This window comes from Trichophyton benhamiae (assembly GCF_000151125.1).
Source record: "Trichophyton benhamiae CBS 112371 chromosome Unknown contig02322.0, whole genome shotgun sequence".
Classification (NCBI taxonomy): Eukaryota; Fungi; Ascomycota; class Eurotiomycetes; order Onygenales; family Arthrodermataceae; genus Trichophyton; species Trichophyton benhamiae.
In genome coordinates, this window is record NW_003315077.1 from 1 (window position 1) to 20,370 (window position 20,370).

General features: G+C 47.2%; 8 protein-coding genes across 8 annotated transcripts; 2 read left to right on the forward strand and 6 right to left on the reverse strand.

Moving 5' to 3' along the window:
* Nucleotides 1-1,375: 1,375 nt before the first annotated feature.
* ARB_03586 (uncharacterized protein) lies at nucleotides 1,376-2,026 on the forward strand (the record flags this gene model as incomplete). Its single annotated transcript, XM_003010102.1, has 1 exon — nucleotides 1,376-2,026. A coding segment is annotated over one exon (651 nt), but the record flags the coding sequence as incomplete, so codon positions are not given.
* Nucleotides 2,027-2,695: 669 nt separating this feature from the next.
* Nucleotides 2,696-4,526, forward strand: ARB_03587 (cytochrome P450 monooxygenase, putative; the record flags this gene model as incomplete). Its single annotated transcript, XM_003010103.1, has 5 exons — nucleotides 2,696-2,912; nucleotides 2,984-3,846; nucleotides 3,907-4,017; nucleotides 4,096-4,262; nucleotides 4,349-4,526. 5 exons carry the CDS (start codon nucleotides 2,696-2,698, stop codon nucleotides 4,524-4,526), a joined length of 1,536 nt encoding a protein of 511 aa, XP_003010149.1.
* A 398-nt stretch (nucleotides 4,527-4,924) lies between these two features.
* On the reverse strand, nucleotides 4,925-7,229 carry ARB_03588 (uncharacterized protein; the record flags this gene model as incomplete). Its single annotated transcript, XM_003010104.1, has 3 exons — nucleotides 4,925-5,003; nucleotides 5,070-6,604; nucleotides 6,693-7,229. The coding sequence occupies 3 exons, from the start codon at nucleotides 7,227-7,229 to the stop codon at nucleotides 4,925-4,927; spliced, it is 2,151 nt and encodes a 716-aa protein (XP_003010150.1).
* A 1,008-nt stretch (nucleotides 7,230-8,237) lies between these two features.
* Nucleotides 8,238-12,111, reverse strand: ARB_03589 (cell wall biogenesis protein Mhp1, putative; the record flags this gene model as incomplete). Its single annotated transcript, XM_003010105.1, has 3 exons — nucleotides 8,238-8,902; nucleotides 8,972-11,974; nucleotides 12,057-12,111. 3 exons carry the CDS (start codon nucleotides 12,109-12,111, stop codon nucleotides 8,238-8,240), a joined length of 3,723 nt encoding a protein of 1,240 aa, XP_003010151.1.
* A 1,390-nt stretch (nucleotides 12,112-13,501) lies between these two features.
* Nucleotides 13,502-14,601, reverse strand: ARB_03590 (uncharacterized protein; the record flags this gene model as incomplete). The annotated part of the gene is made up of 3 exons (XM_003010106.1): nucleotides 13,502-14,360; nucleotides 14,439-14,476; nucleotides 14,599-14,601. 3 exons carry the CDS (start codon nucleotides 14,599-14,601, stop codon nucleotides 13,502-13,504), a joined length of 900 nt encoding a protein of 299 aa, XP_003010152.1.
* A 399-nt stretch (nucleotides 14,602-15,000) lies between these two features.
* On the reverse strand, nucleotides 15,001-15,863 carry ARB_03591 (uncharacterized protein; the record flags this gene model as incomplete). Its single annotated transcript, XM_003010107.1, has 2 exons — nucleotides 15,001-15,750; nucleotides 15,816-15,863. 2 exons carry the CDS (start codon nucleotides 15,861-15,863, stop codon nucleotides 15,001-15,003), a joined length of 798 nt encoding a protein of 265 aa, XP_003010153.1.
* Nucleotides 15,864-16,386: 523 nt separating this feature from the next.
* ARB_03592 (uncharacterized protein) lies at nucleotides 16,387-17,778 on the reverse strand (the record flags this gene model as incomplete). Its single annotated transcript, XM_003010108.1, has 4 exons — nucleotides 16,387-16,844; nucleotides 16,904-16,964; nucleotides 17,024-17,555; nucleotides 17,642-17,778. The coding sequence occupies 4 exons, from the start codon at nucleotides 17,776-17,778 to the stop codon at nucleotides 16,387-16,389; spliced, it is 1,188 nt and encodes a 395-aa protein (XP_003010154.1).
* A 711-nt stretch (nucleotides 17,779-18,489) lies between these two features.
* On the reverse strand, nucleotides 18,490-19,432 carry ARB_03593 (uncharacterized protein; the record flags this gene model as incomplete). Its single annotated transcript, XM_003010109.1, has 3 exons — nucleotides 18,490-18,805; nucleotides 18,995-19,163; nucleotides 19,270-19,432. The coding sequence occupies 3 exons, from the start codon at nucleotides 19,430-19,432 to the stop codon at nucleotides 18,490-18,492; spliced, it is 648 nt and encodes a 215-aa protein (XP_003010155.1).
* Nucleotides 19,433-20,370: the final 938 nt, after the last annotated feature.

Genomic DNA, 20,370 nt, shown 5'->3' on the forward strand with positions numbered 1-20,370 from the left:
AGTTTACTAAATCTCTCTTTATAACTTATATTAAAAATAAAAAAGAGGCTAAAGACTCTACTACTACCTCTATTAGTACTAGTACTACTAGTACTACTTAGATTTAGAATATAATTTAGCTCTAAAAAGAGTAAAAAAAGCTTATTTAATTTATAATTACTAAGTTAATTATAAATTTAGTATTTTAGAACTAATTAAATATATAAATATATACTAATATTAAATTAGAGTATTAATAATATTTTAAATATTATTATTAAATTCTTATAAATAATTTATAATAAAGTAGCTTTAAATATAAATTATTAATTACTATTATTAATAATTATTATTAAGTATTATAATAGAAATAGAAGTTTAAAAATTTTATAATTAATATTATTAATATTTTCTCTTATTATACTACTTACTTAGTTATTTATTTAGCCTCTACTCTAGCTTCTACTCTAACCTCTATCTTTAAAAAGATTACTAGGAGTCCTATACCCGCGCCTATAGGAACTACTTTAGATACTTCTATTAAATTTACTACTTCTACTCTAGAGGCTACTAGCTCTAATACTTATAGTTTAAAGGCTATAAAAAAATAAATTATTATAAAATACTAGATAGAAAAGGGGGAATAGATATATAAATTATTAAAATAGATAGATAAAAATAATAAAAATTATTTAAACTAGAATATTAATTAATAAGTTATAATATTATAGACCTTATCTATATATTTTTAAATAAATATAGCTATTACCTTATTTAATATAGCTATTATCTAGCTTAATATAGTAGTTATAAATTTGATATTATTATTATATTTAAATTTAGAAGAATAGTAATCTAACAGTGTTCCGAAGCTATATATTTCCGGTATAGTGCTGAGTAATTTACTAATCGTGATCAATCGGGGACTATGCGGGGATTCTATTAGTTTTATTGGTCAATATGTAGACGCTAACTATATTCGATTAGTTATGAACTTAAAGCTTCACTTTGGCTTGGCACCTCCGTAACTTAAATAGCTAACTACACCACCAAACGATACCTAGGTCACGGAAACGGTTTCAACTCCTCCGTACTCCGTACCAAATATAACTATTATTAGAATAAAGGCCATACGGAGTACTCTTCGGCATGCGAGGCTCGCGCCTCTCGGGGTTCTGAGGGAAGAATTTCTGTGGTTTCTCCGTTACTATGCACCTGGTTTTAATTCTTCAGGGGTCTGCATTGAGCTCAATCTTGAGGTCCTGGAAAAGAACACAATTGGCTGGTGGCATGCATAATGCGTTTGTGCTAGACCTCGTATCTGCGTTCCCTTGAATTTTGGAGATGGAGGGTGCTGGGGCTGATCGTTTTGACGGGGGCTCAGGGCCATTCCCAGAATCCCCCTCCACCGGGGGGTACTTCGTCGACAGTATATATTCTCACGGCATCCCATCTACATATACCCCCTTTATACTTGTTCCTATTCACTTCTTTTGATAAGACAGAAGCGGGAGAACTCCATAACAAAATAATTCAATACATATACGAAACACTTCGCTCAATACCTTCAAATATGGATCTCGAGTTCGACGAAAATGGATTTTATATCCTGCTTTCAGATCGTGGGGATAGTTGGCGATTCCACTGGGGTCTCTACCTTGCCAAAACAAAAACATCTGGCATCGTATACCATCTCGTCAATGACACGCCCTCGACTGACTGGCGATTAGAAGTCAAAGAGAGCGGCAATGTGCTTCAGTCCAATAAACTCCTTGGTGCCCTGAAGATCGGAATCATTGAGCCGATGTTGCATGAGATGCTAGGGCAATGCCTCATGGAGATCCCTATCGAGTATTCCACCCGCTTCAAGGAGAACATCACCTGTCGAGTTTGGCTTAAGGAGGCCGTCCATGAGCTCAACGAAAGGGGCCTACTGAATATCCATGAATCTGTCGATTCGATAGAGTTTGAAGCGAATAGCATAGCTTTGTCTAGCAAGGCCACAAAGAAAAAGTCCGTCCAATTATCCATGGGAACTTGTCCGTGATTTGGTCACTCCCCTGTCCCGCGGTACATGGACACGCAGGGGGCTAGTAATCGGTGAGCAGTGTCCTAGTGAAATGAACAGAGGCAAAATGAATACTTTCATAGATGATATCTTCTTACATGGTCCCACGGCTTGCCATTTTATTTGCTTCTTAAATTTTTTTTCTCAATTATCCAGGAGTATCACTGTATTGGAGTGTGATGTCTTTTGGTGGGGGTTGGCTAGCTCGGAACACATGGACATGGAGAATAATTCAAATCTATATTTCCTTCTAATATTGCGCTTTCACAAACTTCTCTCATAAGTCCGGAGCTGTAGTTAAAGAAATCAGTCAGTTTGGAAACGAGAAGAAACCCACCCCCACTGAGCACTACTTCACATTTGGTCCCCAGAGTTAACTGACAAGTTAAGGCTGCCCCTGAACCTTGTTCACTAACTCACTACTGTTTCGCCTCATCCTTCAGCAACAACAACTGCTGCCTGTTGTGCCGCCTAGAACGGGCGTTCGGCGACTTTTAAGCCGCGAGCCCGTCGGTGGCTTGCTTTTTTCTACAGTTGAAGAGATATAAATATTCAGGCGGGGTTTGTTTTTATTTTGCTCCTGGATGTCGACAATTGCACTGGATGAATTGATAGCTCGATAGTTATCGTCGAGTTTCTGCCAGCAGCATGCTCCTAATGGAACCCGTGAGTATGTTGACGACAGCTTTAGTGGCCCTGCTGGGCTACTTCATCGTCCAGACAATTTATCGTCTATATTTCCACCCTTTGAGCAAGTTCCCTGGCCCAAAAATTGCAGCTGCTGGTCGTTTCTACGAGTTTTATTTCGACATAGTCAAGGGCGGCATGTATATATGGGAAATACAGCGCATGCACGAACAGTACGGTGAGCATAAGTTATTCTCTCGGATTATACGGTATTATCTCTTTGTTAACCATCTAATCATTGTTATACAGGCCCTATTGTACGTGTCAACCACCGAGAACTTCATATCAAAGACCCCGACTACTACGCCGAGGTATACAGTTCTCGGAAACAAGAGAAGGACTTCCATGCCGTCTCTGCTTATGGCATGACACATTCTATGATCACGACTCTTGATCATGACCATCATCGTTTCCGCCGGGGCCTTCTAAACTCTTTCTTCTCTAAACGAGCCGTGACCAGCCTCGAGCCTATGGTTCTGGAGAAAGTCAACCGTGCCGCAGAACGCATCGAAGAGGCCTTTAACCAGAACGAACTTGTCCCTTTTGATAAGGTATTTGCAGCAGTGACTGCAGATATTATCTCAAAATATTCATATGGCCGAAGTGTGGACTACTTGGAAAACAAGGACTATCAAAATGACTTCAGAGATTTCGGGAATGTTGCCAGTAACTTATCACATATCTTCACCTTCCTCCCTGGCATGATGGGTGTGGTCAAGATTATACCTGAAGCATGGCTGCAGGCTGTACAACCGCAGGCTGTTGGGGTTTTCAGCATGAGAAATCTAGTGAGAGACCAGTCATTGGCCATGCTAAAAGAAACCCATCGTCCAGGATACAAATCTCCAGAGGGAGTTGATCGGAACATTTTCCATGCCCTATGTGACCCTGCAGTGCCAGATAAGGAGAAGGAGATTGAACGACTGACGGAGGAAGGATTGGGTGTCCTTGCTGCGGGAACAGAAACAACGGCTAGAACGTTGACTGTAGGCACCTACTATCTATACCACAACAAATCAGTTCTGCATAAATTGCGCCAGGAGTTAAAGGAAGTGATGCCAAAACCAGACAGTCCTATCACCTGGGCACAGCTTGAAAAATTGCCCTACCTCGTACGCTTTTACTCTTGTATGATGAATACCATTTGAACATACCACTAACGGGCCGTTTAGAACGGAGTCATCAATGAGTCACTTCGTCTGTCTCATACTTTGATCATGAGGCTCCCGCGGATTGCAAAGGACCAAAGCCTGGCGTATGGAGAATATGTGATCCCCCCAGGCGTAAGTCTTCCAAAAAGATTACCACTGTTACTTACTCCATTGGAAATTGATTGATATAACTGACGTCGTCCTATGCAGACCCCTGTAAGCATGATATCGTACTTCATCCATCTTGATCCAAAGATATTCCCTGATCCACAAAGATTCGACCCTGAGCGCTGGATTCGAGCTACAGAGAAGGGTGAACGGCTGTCCAGATATAATGTCTCATTCACAAAGGGAAACAGAATTTGCCTTGGGATGAAGTGAGTTTTCCCCTCTACCCGCTTGTAAACTGTTATATACCACCCTGTTTTTCTGAATACTGACGTTCTGTTTTCAATTTTATTAGCCTCGCGTATATCGAACTGTACCATATGTTTGCCACCATGGTCCGCAGATTCGATATGGATCTGCATAACACCACGTTTGACAATATCCGAGTCGATAGGGAATTCGGCCCGGGCCTGCCGGAGGGGAAAAACGTCATTGAGGGTTACGCCAAAGTGACCAAAGTTCTGACTGAGTAGTTATAGAGTGTTGGAAGAATTTGATTGACAGGGTCATTTTGAGTATTTAAACTGGATATCATCATTGGTGTTTGTATTATTTGCGAGATAGTAATGGATGCATACCAAAATTGTTGTTTTCGTTATTTAAATTGGTATAATTCACAAGTAAATTGTACAGTCCAAAATTCATAAGCTGAACCCCGGTGTGAGGTGCAATATAGTCAATAAATATAGCGAGGGAATCAAAAAGGGGCGATAGACTCAAAATGGGTATATAGCGTTGAAGCCCTGCTCCTCCCACAGGGCAATAGATGCTTATAAAGGATGCACGCCATTGGGTCATAAATGAAAGCAAATCTTATGGTGGCATAAGAGGAATTATCGTTAAAGGGAAATTTTGTATATATCCTGACCCTCTATTCCGTGGTGAGTTCTTTAACGCGCCGTTCTAACTCAGGGACAGCTCGAAGTTGTAGATCGATATCTTCCTTCTCACTGAAAGCAAAAAAATCATCGTTAGTAAGGAAATCTAATAAGGTTGGGAGCTTATACCAAACTCACTCTTCAAGCTTCAGCCGGCGTTCCCAGTCCAAGCCGGTAAAGATACAGTTTCCCTGGCCGTCAAACTGGAGGATCTTCTTGTGATATTTCCACAGACTCCTCCTGTGTGAAACGGTCATCAAGGTGACACCAAGTTCTTTAGCAGTCTCGTACATGACCTTTTCGATCTCCAGTGTGACCGAGGAAGTACATTCATCTAAAATAGCGTATTTTGGCTTATGGTAGAACAATCGAGCCATAGCAATTCGTTGCTGTAGCCCGCCGGAGAGTACATCTCGCCATTCTTCTTCGGCATCCCAACCACCAGGTCTATCGACGATGGACGAAATCTCCACTATGGATAAGATATCGAAAAGGTCTGAGTCGGTGACCCCCTTTTCATGCATTTCCTTGAGGCCATCGGGATAAATGACCTGCTGCCGAAGGGTTCCGCGTGACAGATATGGGCGCTGTGGTATATAGAAGATATCTTCAAAGGACGGCTTCTTAACTGTACCACCGTATACAGGCCATAATCCACCAAGAATACGGAAAAGAGATGACTTTCCACAACCGTTAGGTCCAACGATGAGCAGGTGCTCTCCAGGGTGGACAGTGAAGGTAAGCTTTTCAACCAAAACATCTCCATTAGGTGAGATGATGGGCACATCCGTGAATTCGATCGAGTCACTTTCAACGATGGTTCCGCGATTTCCAAGAACAGCGGCATTAGCATCCGTTGATACGGAAGAGACAAGCTTCTTCTGGAAACGACCGGCAGTTATGTCATCCATTACCTCCAAGAGAGAAGCCACACGAGAAGTATGTCCGGCAAGCTGGGAAATCTCCTTGTATGAGAACATCACTCTTCCAAAGGCATCGGAGGAGGAGAGCAGTATCCTCCGGTTGGTTACGAAGCTCTCGGTCCGATCTCCCATGGTTGAGGTTATTTGGCTAGGGATTTTGAAGAAGACAGGCACACTGCATAATATCAGACCCAAAGCACCCCAGAAGTATTTGATAACGAAGTCTTCCATGAAGCCATGGTAGAGTCTCCTTCGCAAGATCCGGTTGACATGTTTAATAAGAGTGAAATACCCCTTGTCTAGAGTATCTCTTTCTGATTCATGGCCGTGGTATAGAGCGACCTCTTCGCTATAATCAATTAACCTCGTATGCTGGAAACGGAACTCTCCTTCTAGCTTCGCTTCCTCGGCCACGTATTTACCAAAAGGTGGGGTAAGGGCTCTCATGGCATTAGCGGAGAGCTGCACCAAAAGTGCCATGATAAAAAGACCCTCGCCGCCCACGTTTTTGGAGAGAGAGTAATTGTAAATAGCCATATCAAGAATCGGTTTGGCAAGGTTAGAGTATAACTCCGCCAAGCTGTTGGAGAACCGCGATATATCCACAGTAATAAGCTGGTCTGGGTTCTTGATCCGATCATCCAGCGCGGATAACGCATAAAAGTTCATGTTTGACAAGTATTGATTATGAATGTACTCAGTCAGGCGTTTCCGGTACTGAAGGGCCAGCTGGCATTGGTGGTACGAAAGCTATCACCACAAGCAGGTTAGTAAGGGAACAACCAAGCTCAAGTCTATAAATGCGAATCAAAGTCCACTTCAAACGTAAGATACTTACCATTGAATTGGTAAAGGTAGCCGGTACCGCTACAGTCATCCACCAGGCCAGAGAAAGGAGGAACTCCCTGCCTTTGCCCCTAACCAAGCTGCTGACGAGTTTTCCATCCAGCTCCGCAACATATAAACTTAACAACGTCCTCAAAACAAGGAATATCGAATGGCTTATCAGTAGTCGGAGCTCCTTGCTCTTCCATCCCGGTATCACGATCTTCAACAGCCGCAGTAAATTCCGCAGAAACTCTCGATTCAGGCCAACTCTTTTCCGAGGCAGACCACCGCCATCGCCTCCTGCACCTGTGCTATCTTCCCCATTCAACTTTCGAGTGCCAGCCCTGTTTCCAGCCTGAATCTCAGAGGCAGACCTTTGCTCGGCAATGGCATTGTGTATTCGTTTGGCGAGGGCGAGGAAAAGCGTTAGGTAAACTGCGCGAGATATGCCGGTGCGGTGCTTGACGTATTTCTTGGTGAGAAGAGATACAAGGTCTTTGATTGACCGTTCTAGCCCGTGTCCTGCGGGGTGGGAAAGGACCGCCATGATGGTGGAAGTAGTTGTGGTGATGTTGTTGCCGCAATCTGGGGTATTAACTAGCGGCTTGCCGAAGCAACCGCCTTAGCGAGGAAATACGTTCTATGTGAGCTGGGGATCAAGCATGTATCTGGCATCCTGCTGTCCCTACACATCTAGCTCCACGTATGCTCAACTCCCATCGTCCAAAACTCCCAGGTTGTCTTGTTTTCATCTTCATCTCTTCGTCGTCTTCGGCCTTGTCGAAATCATCGCGGTTGGCAAAGCCGAGGTCACATGACCGGGGTGCGCCGCGCTGGCATGTGATTAACACCGAAAATTCCGCTCAAAAGGTAAGAAGATGGAGAGGACTGAGACCGAGCAAGATGGAAGATAGAAGATAGAAGATGAGACGAGACAAAGAGTCAAGCTCGTTTGTAGATATTACTGTATATAATGAGTACTGCCAGGCTTTCTTTAGACGTATGTCCTTCAATACCACGTTCCGCTCAACCATCTCACAAGAATCAGTCCAGACAGAAAGCAACCACCGTAAACTGGAGGCAGAAAAACAAACTGTTTGAGTTTGGACTGCTGACTGCATAGTCAGGCCTAGCTATCCTATCGGAAGAGCAAGAGGAAAGAGTGAATGCAAGAAAAGATGTCCATAATCCAGTTGTTGCATGCATGTATGCGCCTTTGGGAAAAACCGTCCACGTCCTCGCTAAACCAAAAAACATGTGCGGTAAGATATGGTAAATACATCGAAGGTATAAATGGGAAGTCGTCAATAAGGAATGCTTGCTTGGTAAAGAGTAGAGGAAAGGAGAGGATATATTAAATAGATTCGCTAGAAGGGGATATTGAACGATGAGTAGGAGAATAGTCAAAATTGGTACAGAACGTATAGTTTCGGCAGTGCCAGAGTCAAGATGTATACTTATGTGCTAAAAGACCAAGGAAAAAAGAAGTAACTTTGCAGTTCCGCGTAATCGTCAATGAAGAAGAGCGAATTCAAAATGTAAAATGAATAGGTATTCACGTATCATCCGGATTTCTTAGGCCTGCGTTTATAAGTGCCACGAGATGGCTTTCCTTAAGTTCTGCAAAGGCCTCGGGGTCTTGTTTCTGTAGGGTAAGCAACTCCTCCAGGTTGGAAGCGCCATCATGGAGTATGGGGCGGGATGAGGAGGATGGGTCTTCTCTGTGGACGTTTGTATCGGTGTCCTCGCCTTGAAGAGCACGAAGATGTTCAAGTTTCTCGCGGAGAGCTTGAACTTGCACTGCATCTGGAGGTGACTGGGAGATTGGTTTCTCCGAAGACTCCTGGTCTGCGTCCTTGCTCTTGTCCTTGTCTGAGCGACCGAGTAGCGAATGACTGAAATGGTGGCTGAGACGGTGGACTTTCCCTTCTTCAGAGGTAAGTGCACGGGAGTGGAGGGATGTATTCGAACTAGTCCGGGAGAGACGAACAGCGTATCGATCTACATCCTCGTCTTCACCATCTGCTTCAGCCGTTGTATTGCCGTTGGTGGATGAACCAACCGGTTCAAGGATAGTAGAATCATTAACGTTAGATAGATTAGGAGAACCATCACTTGAGCGGGTTGTGGAGGTCTCATCGGGTATGCGGGTATCCGGGAACTCATCCTCAAAACGTTGAATCATTCGTTGAAGTGTCATGTCAAGAAAGTGGAGTCGGCCTATTTACGGTAGGTCAGTTACAATTCCTTCATTGTTGTCAAATGCAAGCAAAAGAGTAAAATGCATACGGTAGTTTAGATCATTACCTGCCCGGTCCTCGCGGACCAAAGCAGGCCGCAGCCGAAGCCGGATCTTCCTCGCAGAGTTGAGTAGATCTCTTGACATATCACGAGGTTTCTTGGTCACGCGAACATGACTAAGGCGACGATATGGTGTAGAAGTGCCACTAGCGGTTGGAGACTGGTCACCCAAAACATCTTCCACAGCGGTGTAATCGGAATTACCCAGACAGATGCCTAGCGCCTTGACAACTCCAGTACCACCAATGACATAGTCATAGTCTGAAGTAACTTTGGAGTCATCAATTTCCCCGTTTGCATCGTCAGCGTGGCCAACGAGATGTTCCAGGATATCGGGAACAGGAACATCCTTTACAGCCGCCTGGGTATCGGCCGACGAGGATAGCTCCTCCTTCAACTCGCCATATTGGAGGTTGCGTAGGGAATAAGCCACTATCTGAGAAGCAAGGGCCTTGACAACCTCGTTATTCTCGGGAGTCGGAACATCGATATCAACGGCGATAATATTCCGAGATATGCGGGCTGCCGACATAAACGACGCATACAGCGCACAAGCCTCCTCCTGAGCTTCAGGGGTGCTTGCGGACGCCAGCTCCTGGATAGCTGGGTTCTCAAGGATATTGATATGGCAAAGTTTAGGGCAGTCAGGTAAGATCTCAGCGAGAGCAATAGCATGCTCTGAACTAAGGCAGACGTCCGCAAGATGTATTCGTCTTAGCTCCTTCATCTGCGGGAGGTATCTTCGTAGAATCCCCAATGAGTCAGGCTGTGTGATGAATAGGTCTTTGTTGTGCGATAGATCGATAAAGCGGAAGTTCGGTAACAGGGTCAGTCCCTGCATGAGTGAGCAGAGAGTTTTAGGCGTCAAGGAGCAATCCGCTAAGCTTAAGGCACTTAGAGGGAAAGTCTTGTCAAGAGCAGACGAGAAAAGACCAATGTGAGCTTCTAGCTTGTTGCCACCTAGATCGAGACCTTCACATTTACCACCCTGGAAGTAGTTGATGACATATTCGAGTCCCTCCTTGGTGAGGTCGTTATTAGCTAGGCCTAGTCGCCGTAGTCCCATAGATCTGGCTGCATCACTTATTTTCTGCACATCTTCGGTTGATGGAGAGCATTCGCTGAGAACGAGTTCTTCAAGCCGCTCACCTCCAAAGCGTTGTGCGAGGGCATTTGCGAATATGGTACCGATATCGGGTACGGGCTTAGAAGGCCTGCTGATGGGTGACGCTGGACCATTGGTAGGGGGTGTGGGACGGGGTAAGGGTATGCCAGACAAGTCAATACCCTTGAGTGAGCGAGACATGTGTATGAAAAGACTGATATGTCGCCATCCTTCGGGGCCGATTTTCGAGTTCCCTTTTAATGACAATTTTTCTATAGCTCCGTATCGAATTTCCTTTGCTAGCTCAGACCCGACATTCCTGTGCTTCAACTGCCGGGCTTGTCTGGCAGCCTCGATTGTCTTGGTAGCCAGTAGGCCTCCGAGGATGACCCTGATCGCTTCATCAGACAGGCCACAGTCCTGTAATATCAGTTTCCGTACTGGGACAATGGAAAGCCAATCACTGAAGGTAATGATATCGGTCAAGGTCATGGGGAAGCCAGTCAAGTCCAGGACCGCAACAGTACCGGGGGACTCGGCCAAGATTGAAGATGGCGAGGAGATCTGTTCGACCAACTTCTTCAACACGCCTGTCTCTCGAAGCTGGCAGCATCGCCGGTATATTCGTAGAGGATCTGTGGTAGGCTGATCTTGACCGCGCGATGACCGACGGATGGAGTTTGTTTTAGAAGTGCTATTGCTTCCACCTTCGAGGTTGACCTGCAAGGGAATCGAGCCATTTTCCTCGGCTTGTCTTCTCTTCTTCTCCTTCCGCTCCTTGCGTTCCTCTTCCGAGCGCTTTTTCTTCTCCTGCTTCTTCGTTGGCGGTGGCTTGGATTTCTCGTCATCGATTGGATGTGAGTCTGGAGGCTGCACAGCACCATTACTTACAGGGGCATCCGAAGGTGGTGATGACGTCGGCGGAGGTGCATGTCCCGCTGCATGTTTTAGCACAGTGCCTTCTTCGGCCTCCACTGCCTTGGGGTCGGGTTTTTTCTTGGTGCTGCGTTCCTCGTCACCTTCGGACCTCCGTTGAGTCCCTGCGATCTCGACATCCACGCAAAACGCCACACGTCGCAGTTTTGCTTGGTTGAGTTCTGGAATCTTACAACGATCCCGGTCCGCATCAACATTCATCACTCGCCTTGGCCACACCCCGCCATTTGGGGCGTAGTTAGAGGACAGTTTGCCCAGGCTAGCTCCTCCCGATGAAGACAGTTTTCGGAATGCGTTGTGGAAGAACGAGGGGTGGCCGCTCCTTGGAGAGCCGCTTGTGAAGGAGCCGGAACCTTCCCCCGATTTATCAGCATCTTTTGGAGAGTATGCAGCACCGAAGGGATTTATCGAGTCAGATGGTTGTTGTTGCCGGTTGGTTGACGGCGACTCTCTCATGTGGCTCTGAGACGGAGGTGTAGAGCCAGAGGAGAACTTGGAGCTTAGAGTGGAAATCCAAGAGTTTCGCCGAGGTACAGGCTTTGGCGGTGTTGCTCTGGTATTCGCATTTGTGCTGGTGACCGTAGTTTGGGTTGTGCCCGTAAGAGCGATGGCGCTTGTAGTGATGTTTGGGGCAGGCGTATATTCTGGGCCAGTGCCCTGGCCCTGAGCCTGGGCTTGGGTCTGATTTTGATTTTGGCTCGGTGGAGATAGCGACTGTTGTTTTGAGGGTTCGTTCTCTGCGCTTTCAGAGGGTAACGGCAATGGTTTGGATAATGATGATGTTGGCACCGGCTTTGAATCCGAAGTTGACGCTTGTCCATTCAGTCCATTAGTAGTGCTGGCTGTCGCATCGTTTTGAGTAGCAGTGCCGTCGGTCCCAGGTTGCTGCTCATTTAACTTCTGCTGAGAAGACCTTGAGGGCGTATTTTTGGATCGACCGGCAGTATCAGCTATACAGCACTGTCAGAGATGACCTCATATCACATAACTACATCTCACCAAGTCCCGATTAGAAAAAGAGTATAAACATACCCCGCTGCGAATGATGGAGCCAGCTCACATCTACGGCTTCAGCACCGCCTTCCATTGTGTATTGAAGCGAATGTTCGCAACGATGCGTGGAGTGATAAAAGCCCCCAAATCCTTAAAGAGTCGGCCAACTGGTCCGTCTGTTTGCGCTGGAATAAACGGGAGGCGAATATTGTCGAAGTCTACCGAACCGAGTACACGATCGTAGGTCGCCTTTCCAAGGAACAAAAGACGCAGCGACAGAAAAAAGGAGAAAAAAACAAAAAAGGAAAGAAACCTGCCCGGAAAATTGATGGATTGCGCAGTGAAAGGCGGAGATATGTCGCGAAATCGAGCAAGAGACGGGCGAGAAGTCGGTGTCGTGTGTGTATACGGCGGATTTCTCTTACAGCGGTTTCCGGCGGGAATCTTCCAAGGACGGACGAGGGAGGGAATGGCAGGTCATTGTGAATGAAACAAGCCGATTGCAGCGTCCAGAGCCATCAAGCAAGAGATAGCAGTGTGAAGGCTGGAGTGCTGTGCGAGCGTATATATGTGACTGTGCTGCGCTTGTGTCCTCCAGCTGGCGGCGAGAAATGAGTGGGAAAAAAGTGTACCCCGTAGCAGGGCTGGTTTTATGTATCTCGCTTTCTTCCCGCAGAACCCAGAACGACGGCCAGGATTACAAAGCGGCTGATGCAAAAGTTTCTTCTTCTGCTGGCATGGCAGTTAGCCTAAGTTTAATCGCTTTCGCTTGTGCCGGTGGGAGACGGGTCTTGTCCGCTCCGGGCTGCATCTCCTTGCTTTTTCCCTCCACAGGATGAGATGGATGTGTCTCTTCTTCTCGGCTGGTGGACGGAGTATTGTGGCCAGCAGCAACGAGTGAGTGACCTGGCCTGGCGTTCGTTTGCTGTGGGGGAAATGAGAGGCCGGATGGCGATGGCGGGCGGAGAGCCGGGGAGGCTATAGCAGCATCTTCCCTGTCCTTAATTGCGCCGGCTCGAGCTGATGTGTTCGGGTTCGTGGCTTGCTGGTCGTCTTCTGCCTTTGCCTGCTGGTTTGTGACGATGAAGTCGCGAAGTCGACGTTGCGAGGATGTCGTCAAAGTATCCACTTTGGGAAAAGTACGGAGATCGCGTGACTTGCCGGTTGCGGCGGCGAGGAAGAACAATTATATAAAAGTAAACAGTAGAAGTGAAGTAGAAGAAGGTGAAGGAGAAGAAGAAGAGTCTACGTGAGATACAGTCTTATTCCATGGCTGGTCATAGTAAAGAAGATCATGTCATTATTCCCATTCCGCCGGCCAGGTCATAAGAAGTAGAGCAAAACACCGTAAAAAAAAAAAGATGAAAAAGGATTAAAATACACTCAACACCAGATGCATTTTCCCATTTGTATTTTGTTTTGGTTTCTAACACACGATGGTCAGGGTGAAAGGGTGAAGAGTGGTGAAAGAAAGAGGAAGACGTCTATGCAAGCTCGCGGATCTTTGCCTCGACGCGGGCTCTCTTCTCCTCTCGGGTGAGCTTGGGGGTCTTGTACTTCAAGCTCTCGGCCTTCCACTCCTCCTTGCTCTTCTTGGGGCCGGCATCCTCGTCCTTCTTGAAGGGGTCCTCGCGGATGGCGGCGTGGGCGTTGGCGTACATCTCCTCGAGCTCGCCGGCATCGAGGTCGTTCTCGAGGTACTTGCAGAACTGGCCCTGGTAGCGCTCCTCATCATCATCGGCAAGACCCTCCATGTACTCGGCAACGTGACCGCCGAAGATGTACTTGCGCAGAGTCTCGGTGTCGAGCTCCTTGCTCTCAATGTCGTAGCCGGGGAAGCGGCTCTCGGAGTGGGGCACGAAGATACCACCGTCAGAGGCACCCTTCATGGCAGCGAAGACACGGGCACCAGTGGAGGTACGGTGAAGACCGACGTCGAGGACGGCCTTGAAGGGGCGGCGGGTGCCCTCGTCGGTCTCGGCGGCCTCGGTCAGGGTGAACTCACCATCTGGCTCCTCGACACCGGTGAAGTCCTCGTCCAAGCCGAGCTTCTTCAGGGTGCGGCGGGCAAGCAGGAGACCAGTGGCGTAGGCGGCAGACCAGTTGGTAAGGCCGTTCTTGATGCCATAGCGCTTGAGCTCGTGGGAGTAGGCGCAGGCAAGGACCCTGTCACCGGAGATCTCAGCGGTGACGATCTGGGTGATGATGTCGCGGTTGGTGAAGCGGACGACCAGGCGGTACTTGGGCGAGTTGTACTTGTTCTTAGCCTGGGTGATGAGACGCTTGCGGGCGTAGTAGTCGGTCTTGCCCTCGCGACGGCGCTTGAACTTCGTCTGGAAGCGACTGTACAAAGACAATTAGCTTTTCTCCTTCTTCTTCTTCTTCTTATTCTGCTTATCGTCTTGGGCGTCAATGACTTACCTGAAGTATGGGCGGTTCTTGACAAGCTTGGTGAAAGGCTATAAAGAACATCGCGAGTCAGCAATTTGCGCTTCAGACTGGTCATCTCCGAAGCATCTTGCAGGACTCCAGCGGCTCGACGACGAGAAGAGAGTCAAGGACCTCTGAAGCAGACACTTACCATCTTGACGGCTGCTCAACGGCGTTGCTGCTGGTGCTGCTGGTCTTCTGTTGCTGGCGTGGGTTGCAGGAAGTTCGTCGGTCGCTTTTTTTGTGTGCGAAGAAATTTATTTGTGGGGTTTTCTTCGGCAAACTTGCAGCAGCCAAAAAAGCTGGGTTGGCGACGACGAGGGCATCGTATAGCATCAATTGACACACCAGCATCAGATATTGTTATTATTCACGACTAGGATTCAGATCTCGGTTGCTGTTTTGCCGATATGCCCATTCAGATAATCTTGTATCTTTCGGTGGTTGATTGCGGACTATCGAGCTGTCCTTCTAGATACTACACTCCTATAGATCTTGCACCAGCATCTTCTATCAACATATATCAAGAAATAACTGATCATGAGCCCCTATTCTATATCATCGGCTTGCTCTCCAGTAAAGTCAAGCCCGTTCGTCTCTCCAGCTCTTTCACTGCCTCTCTTGTGCGCCCCAAATCGACCTTGATCGTGCCCATCCCAGCCTTCCTCGCCCACTTCAGATTCACCCCGATATCGTCCAAAAATACCACCTCTTCCGCCCGAATATCTCCTCCTTCTATCCCCTTAGCCTTCCTAGCATCATTAATCTCCCGTAGGGCAAGCTCGTAAATTCTCGGGTCCGGTTTGCGCAACCCCGTGTGCGCGCTGGAGATGAAAAAGTCGAAGAATCGCTTCACTTGCTCGCCCGCATGGTCAGACGTCTTGTCAAGCTTGCTTGTCTCATCGGGTATGATAGTGGTATTTGATAAAGCACCCATAATGAACAGCCCGGAGTCCTTTAATTTCTGTAGTGCGGGAAACATGTATGGATCGGGGCTTTGGGCAACTCGCATCATCTCCCAGTACAGATACTCTGCATCTACACTCGGCATATCAGGAATCTTCTTGTCATTCTCCCCGGTAGGCCAAGTAGATGACTGCTCGAGGAACTTCTTCCATAGGTGAAGATGGCGGAAGTCACTGTTGAACGACTTGAACCAGGCCGCGTCCAGAGGAACTTCGCCTCGCTCCAGTCGGTGCCATGCCCCGTCAGGCGAGGTATGCTGTATACTGTAATTGATCCATCCAATAGGTATCTTGTTGGCCTTCTCGTAGTCCAAAATTGCCTGGAACGGGGATATAACCTGCAGTCTCTCTGGTTAGCTTTTGAGCCCTTTTGCACCAGGAGTAGGATAGCCTAAAGCCATACGCAAACGCCGCCAACGTCAAAGAGAAGGGCTCTCGGTCGTTTCTCCATCGTGTTTGGCATCAAAGTGTCACCGGCCAGCGGCTCACTCCGTTTCTTTTATAGCGAGGGCATATGTATCTTCTTTGAGAGTGAATAGCCGGAGAAAGCTGGTAGAAATGGACGAAGCTCAGTTATGCCGAGGTTGATGATGTGTGGCGCTTTTGCGTATCAACGCCAGTCTACGAAGACATCTACCACCTACGAATGCATCTACGAATACGAACAAAGATCATTAGTTCTGAAGCCAATGCAGAAAGCCATCAATTCTCCTCCTCTTCGCCATGATAAATATCAATGCATAAACAATCATTAGGAGGTTGGGAATAAGAAATTAGATTCATCATCAGAGCTCCCTCCAGGAAACCTAACGCCATGCCCGGGAAAAAAGGATTTCTCTATCGTGACCCCATGGGTATCTTCATAGCGCCCCTAACGCCTCCGGCCAAACTGCCGGGTAACAAAGGAAAAAACGAAAAGGAAGAGGGAAGAACCCACACCCGGACGGAGGGGGAGAGCAATTCGAGCTCCCAGGCTACTCGACGCCTGGGGGAGCATCCTTAAGGATCTCCCATCCCCACTCCTCCTCTGGCTTCTCTGGGTCCATGCCCAGGGCGTTGCGGTAGGCACGCACTTCATTCTGCAGCCCAGCCACGATGCGAAGAGGTAGCTCTTCCTCCTCGCACCGCAGACGGTAGGCGGTTCGGATCATCTCGGCGCACTTCATGGTCTGCGCGTGCCAGTAGTCACGGTCCAGGCGGGATGCCAGGTGCGCATCTCGTTCGGCTTGCAGGAGGTCATTGTAGCGGCGTTTCTGGGAGAGAAAATGGCCTTCGTTATTGCAGCAATAATTGCGGATCTGCTCGACCATAGTACCAACCGCGTTCTCGTATTCGGCGATCAACTTCATGTTCTCAACCTGCTCATGACGGAGTGTCTCAACGCGGCGTTTTTCTCTGGCTAGGGCACGCTCAAGTTCGGCAATGCGTGTGGCTATTCAACGTGTTAGTTGCTGTACTGCACTTGTTAACAACGTAATATATAGCTCATACCAGAGATTTCCCCATTGACTTCTTGCAAGTTTGGTGTGGTTCCTTCAGCTGCAGCACGACGCTATATAATTTCAAGTTAGCATCTATTTTGTTGTACAAGAAGGGGAGAAGATGACATACAGCAATATCTTCAGCACTCTTAATAATGCCACTGGTCAAGTCACGGTTGTTTTTCAGGACCTCGCTCAGTTCATTCACCATAGCATAGAGGTGGTTAAGATCCATCTGGTGTCCAGCGTTCATTGGGAAAGAGGCGTTCATCGCTGGCATTGCTGGAGTACCATTCATCATGGCGGGGCTGGGGGGAGCAGAGTTGCTATGACGAGGAGCAGACATGCCTGGAGAGTTACCAGACGCGTTCGCGGTGTTGCTCGAGTCAAAGAGGTTGGTGAACAAGCCTGAAGTAGACGCTCCACTGGCGGAGCTAGACGAAGCAGCGGCAGAGGAAGTGTTGTTGGCGTTCGTATTATTAGCTATGCTTGGGCTGCCTTGGTTCACAGACATGCTGAAAGCTGCAATAGCAGCGTTGATAGCAGAAAAATCCTCTTCCTCTTCCTTGGGCTCAGGACGGGGGATAGCAGGCTGCTCTGAGCGTGGGATACCGAGTATCTTCTCGCGGAAGCTGATCAGGTCTTCGTTGGTAACTGAGGTCCTGTTCCTGCGATGACGGCTCGCGCGGCGTTGGCGGATGAGGGCGGGCGAGATAGGCGTGTCAGACTCAGATCCTAAACGATTGACAAGTCGGGTTTCGAGTCAGATATCGCGTTCAGGATGCAGCTGCAGCTGAAGCTGAGGATGTTTTTGTTTTCTTCTTCTTCTTCCAATCTTTTCTTACCTGCATCTTCATCAAAGGGTGAGCGAAGGTTCCGGGACATGATTTCTTCCGTTCCGAAAAGTGACAATGACAGTCACGTGAATATCTAGATCAGAGAGGAAGAGCAGTAAAGGGAGGAAGATAAGGGTGAAGATGTAAACTAAAAGCAGATAAAGTCAGTTTGTAGCGCTGCTGCTGGAGTAGGTGGTTGTAGATGTTGCAGTTATTTTTGGTTTGTTGAAGTGGGAAGTTGTTTATTTGTGGGAGTTCACTTTTCTACTTCTTCTATAGTGAAGCAACAAACGACTAAGCGGTCATCTTAATCACAAATCAACAAGATAGATCAGGTAGATGCATGGGAGAAAGGCAACTCTTTATGTTAGGTAGTTATAGATGTGTCTGGCTGACTCTATTGTACATATATCATTCAATACCCGGCTATAAAGAGGGCTGGACAGGAAACATCCCCTGATACAATGGCTGGATCTATTCATGAACTCAGGCTATAGCCATTAAACCATGCTCTCTCTGCTGTATTTGAAATTTATTCCCTCCGATTGACTTCGTGGAGGTAGAGGTGGTGATGGTATTTACCATCTATATAGTAAACTGCGGCTCGATTGCTGTTTTCAGATGGGTGCGAGGGTATGTGTGGTACGTTTTCTGTTCCACTTCACTACCTACTGCCAGGCCTTTTAGCCCTGGAGTCAGGTTTGTCTTCTCAAGGTTGTCGCCTTCTCCACGAAATCAGATATAAAGAACAAGTATTAGCTCAAGTCATATCAAGCAGTCTGGCTAGCTTGTCGTCTGTGTCCATAATAGCTTCTTCTTCTTCTTTTTTCTCGGAGTTTTGAGTGTCGCTCTGAATTTTCCCAACTTTGCTTGCGACCTTGGCCAGCAACATCCTCATACGGTCTAGCTCTGCCCCGAGTTCGCCATCTCTTGTAGCAAGATTAGGCTGGATGGTATTCAAGGGATCTTCAAACGGTTCCAACAAGCTCTTCAAGTGCTTGTACTGGAGTAGCTTATCCTCCCTTTTCTTTCGTTCAGCGTCAAGTTTGACAAGTCTCTCTCGAAGAAGCTTATATCTTTTCACCTGCGTAAGCATCATCCGTTGCAGGCATAAACGTATATTGCGGGTCAAGTAGATCCCCTCACCGAGATTTGTCCTCCTCATCTACCCCGTCTTCAAGCCACTCATCCGGTAATTTGGCGATATTCCTTTGTTAAGAATCAGCCCACACGTACATTTTCACAATGTCCAATCTTCGGCATACCTGGCATTCGTCAGATCAGCTCCCTTGTCAATGTCAGGCTGTCGGGAACCCTCTTGGCCAAACTCCGGGCTGATAGAATTCCAGTAAAGCCGCTCAATCTGCTGGGAGACATGATGTATTGCCTGTGTCGAGAAGACGGCACGGTTATGCTGTTTCAAAAGTGTGTTGACTGCATTTTTATCCTGTCAACAAAGGGCTCACAGACATGTATGGAAGGCAAAGAAGCGCGAGCTGACAAGCAAGTGAGAGGGTATATATAACAGCAGCTTATTTACATTTTTGTAATGCCTCACTGATGGCCTTCTCGCCGATGTCGTCCTCGGCGGCAGGACCGTATTCGCGCCAGTCAGGGGACGGGCTGAGCGGCGCCGACAGCACGCGAATTTGGTCACGAAGAAAACCGAGCTTGGCTTCTGAGATGGTCCTTGTTGAGCTCATATCTCAATGGAATCCTTTCAAATAAATGATCTCTTTTCTCTCTATTTTGTAGAAGGGCTACGACGTAGCTAATATGGTCGCTGTCTCGCCAATAACCGAAAAACGCGCGCTAAAAACCCGGCCAGCTGACAAATCAGGCACCTCTTCCCACACTCAAGGAACTTGGGCAAACCCCTTTTACTCTCAAAGCCAGACATCAGATTACGGATTGTTTTATCATTTAATTTACTTTCTAAATTCCATTCTATTTAGCGACTTTCTTCAAAAGTTAATATCTATTCGCTTATGGGTATCAAATATAACTAGTTAACTAGTTATAGCGAAGATTTGATGGACTGTTGTTGTGAGTGAGGATATATCTTCTGGGGAAACCATGCGCAAAGGAGTTATCACTTAAACTTGCAAGCCCTTCCCCGCTGTATCAGCATGTGGGTAATCAAATAATGCACAAGACCGGCCCAAGCCCTTTTTGCCAGCACTTATGCCGAAACCTTCTGTGTCTTTGGATGTCCTGCAAAAATTTCGGGAATAGGGTTGCCTTATAGAACACTTCGGCTGAAATCTGTGCTCTCAACACGAACATGGGGATTCAGTGGTGGAAAGAGTGTTAACAGGAAGAAATAGGACTTGGATTTTTTCTGCTCAACATGCAATCTACCACCAGAATCAATGTTCCCCGGATACTACTTGGCGTGCGCTTCCAAGGAATTACAGTGGGTGGTTGAATTATTTTGCTGAATCTGCTTATCATGGTTAGTTACCCAAGCATCCTTGTTTTTGTAAAGTTCGATTCCTCGGTCACTTTCGCGCGGGATGTGATGTTTTGGGACGGAATAAATCAATATTATAGAATAGAAATGGAAAATGTGGTTAGGAAGAGGAGGTAAGGAGGATATTGTAAGATAATCCATTATTGACCAACATCCAACGTCGAGCAT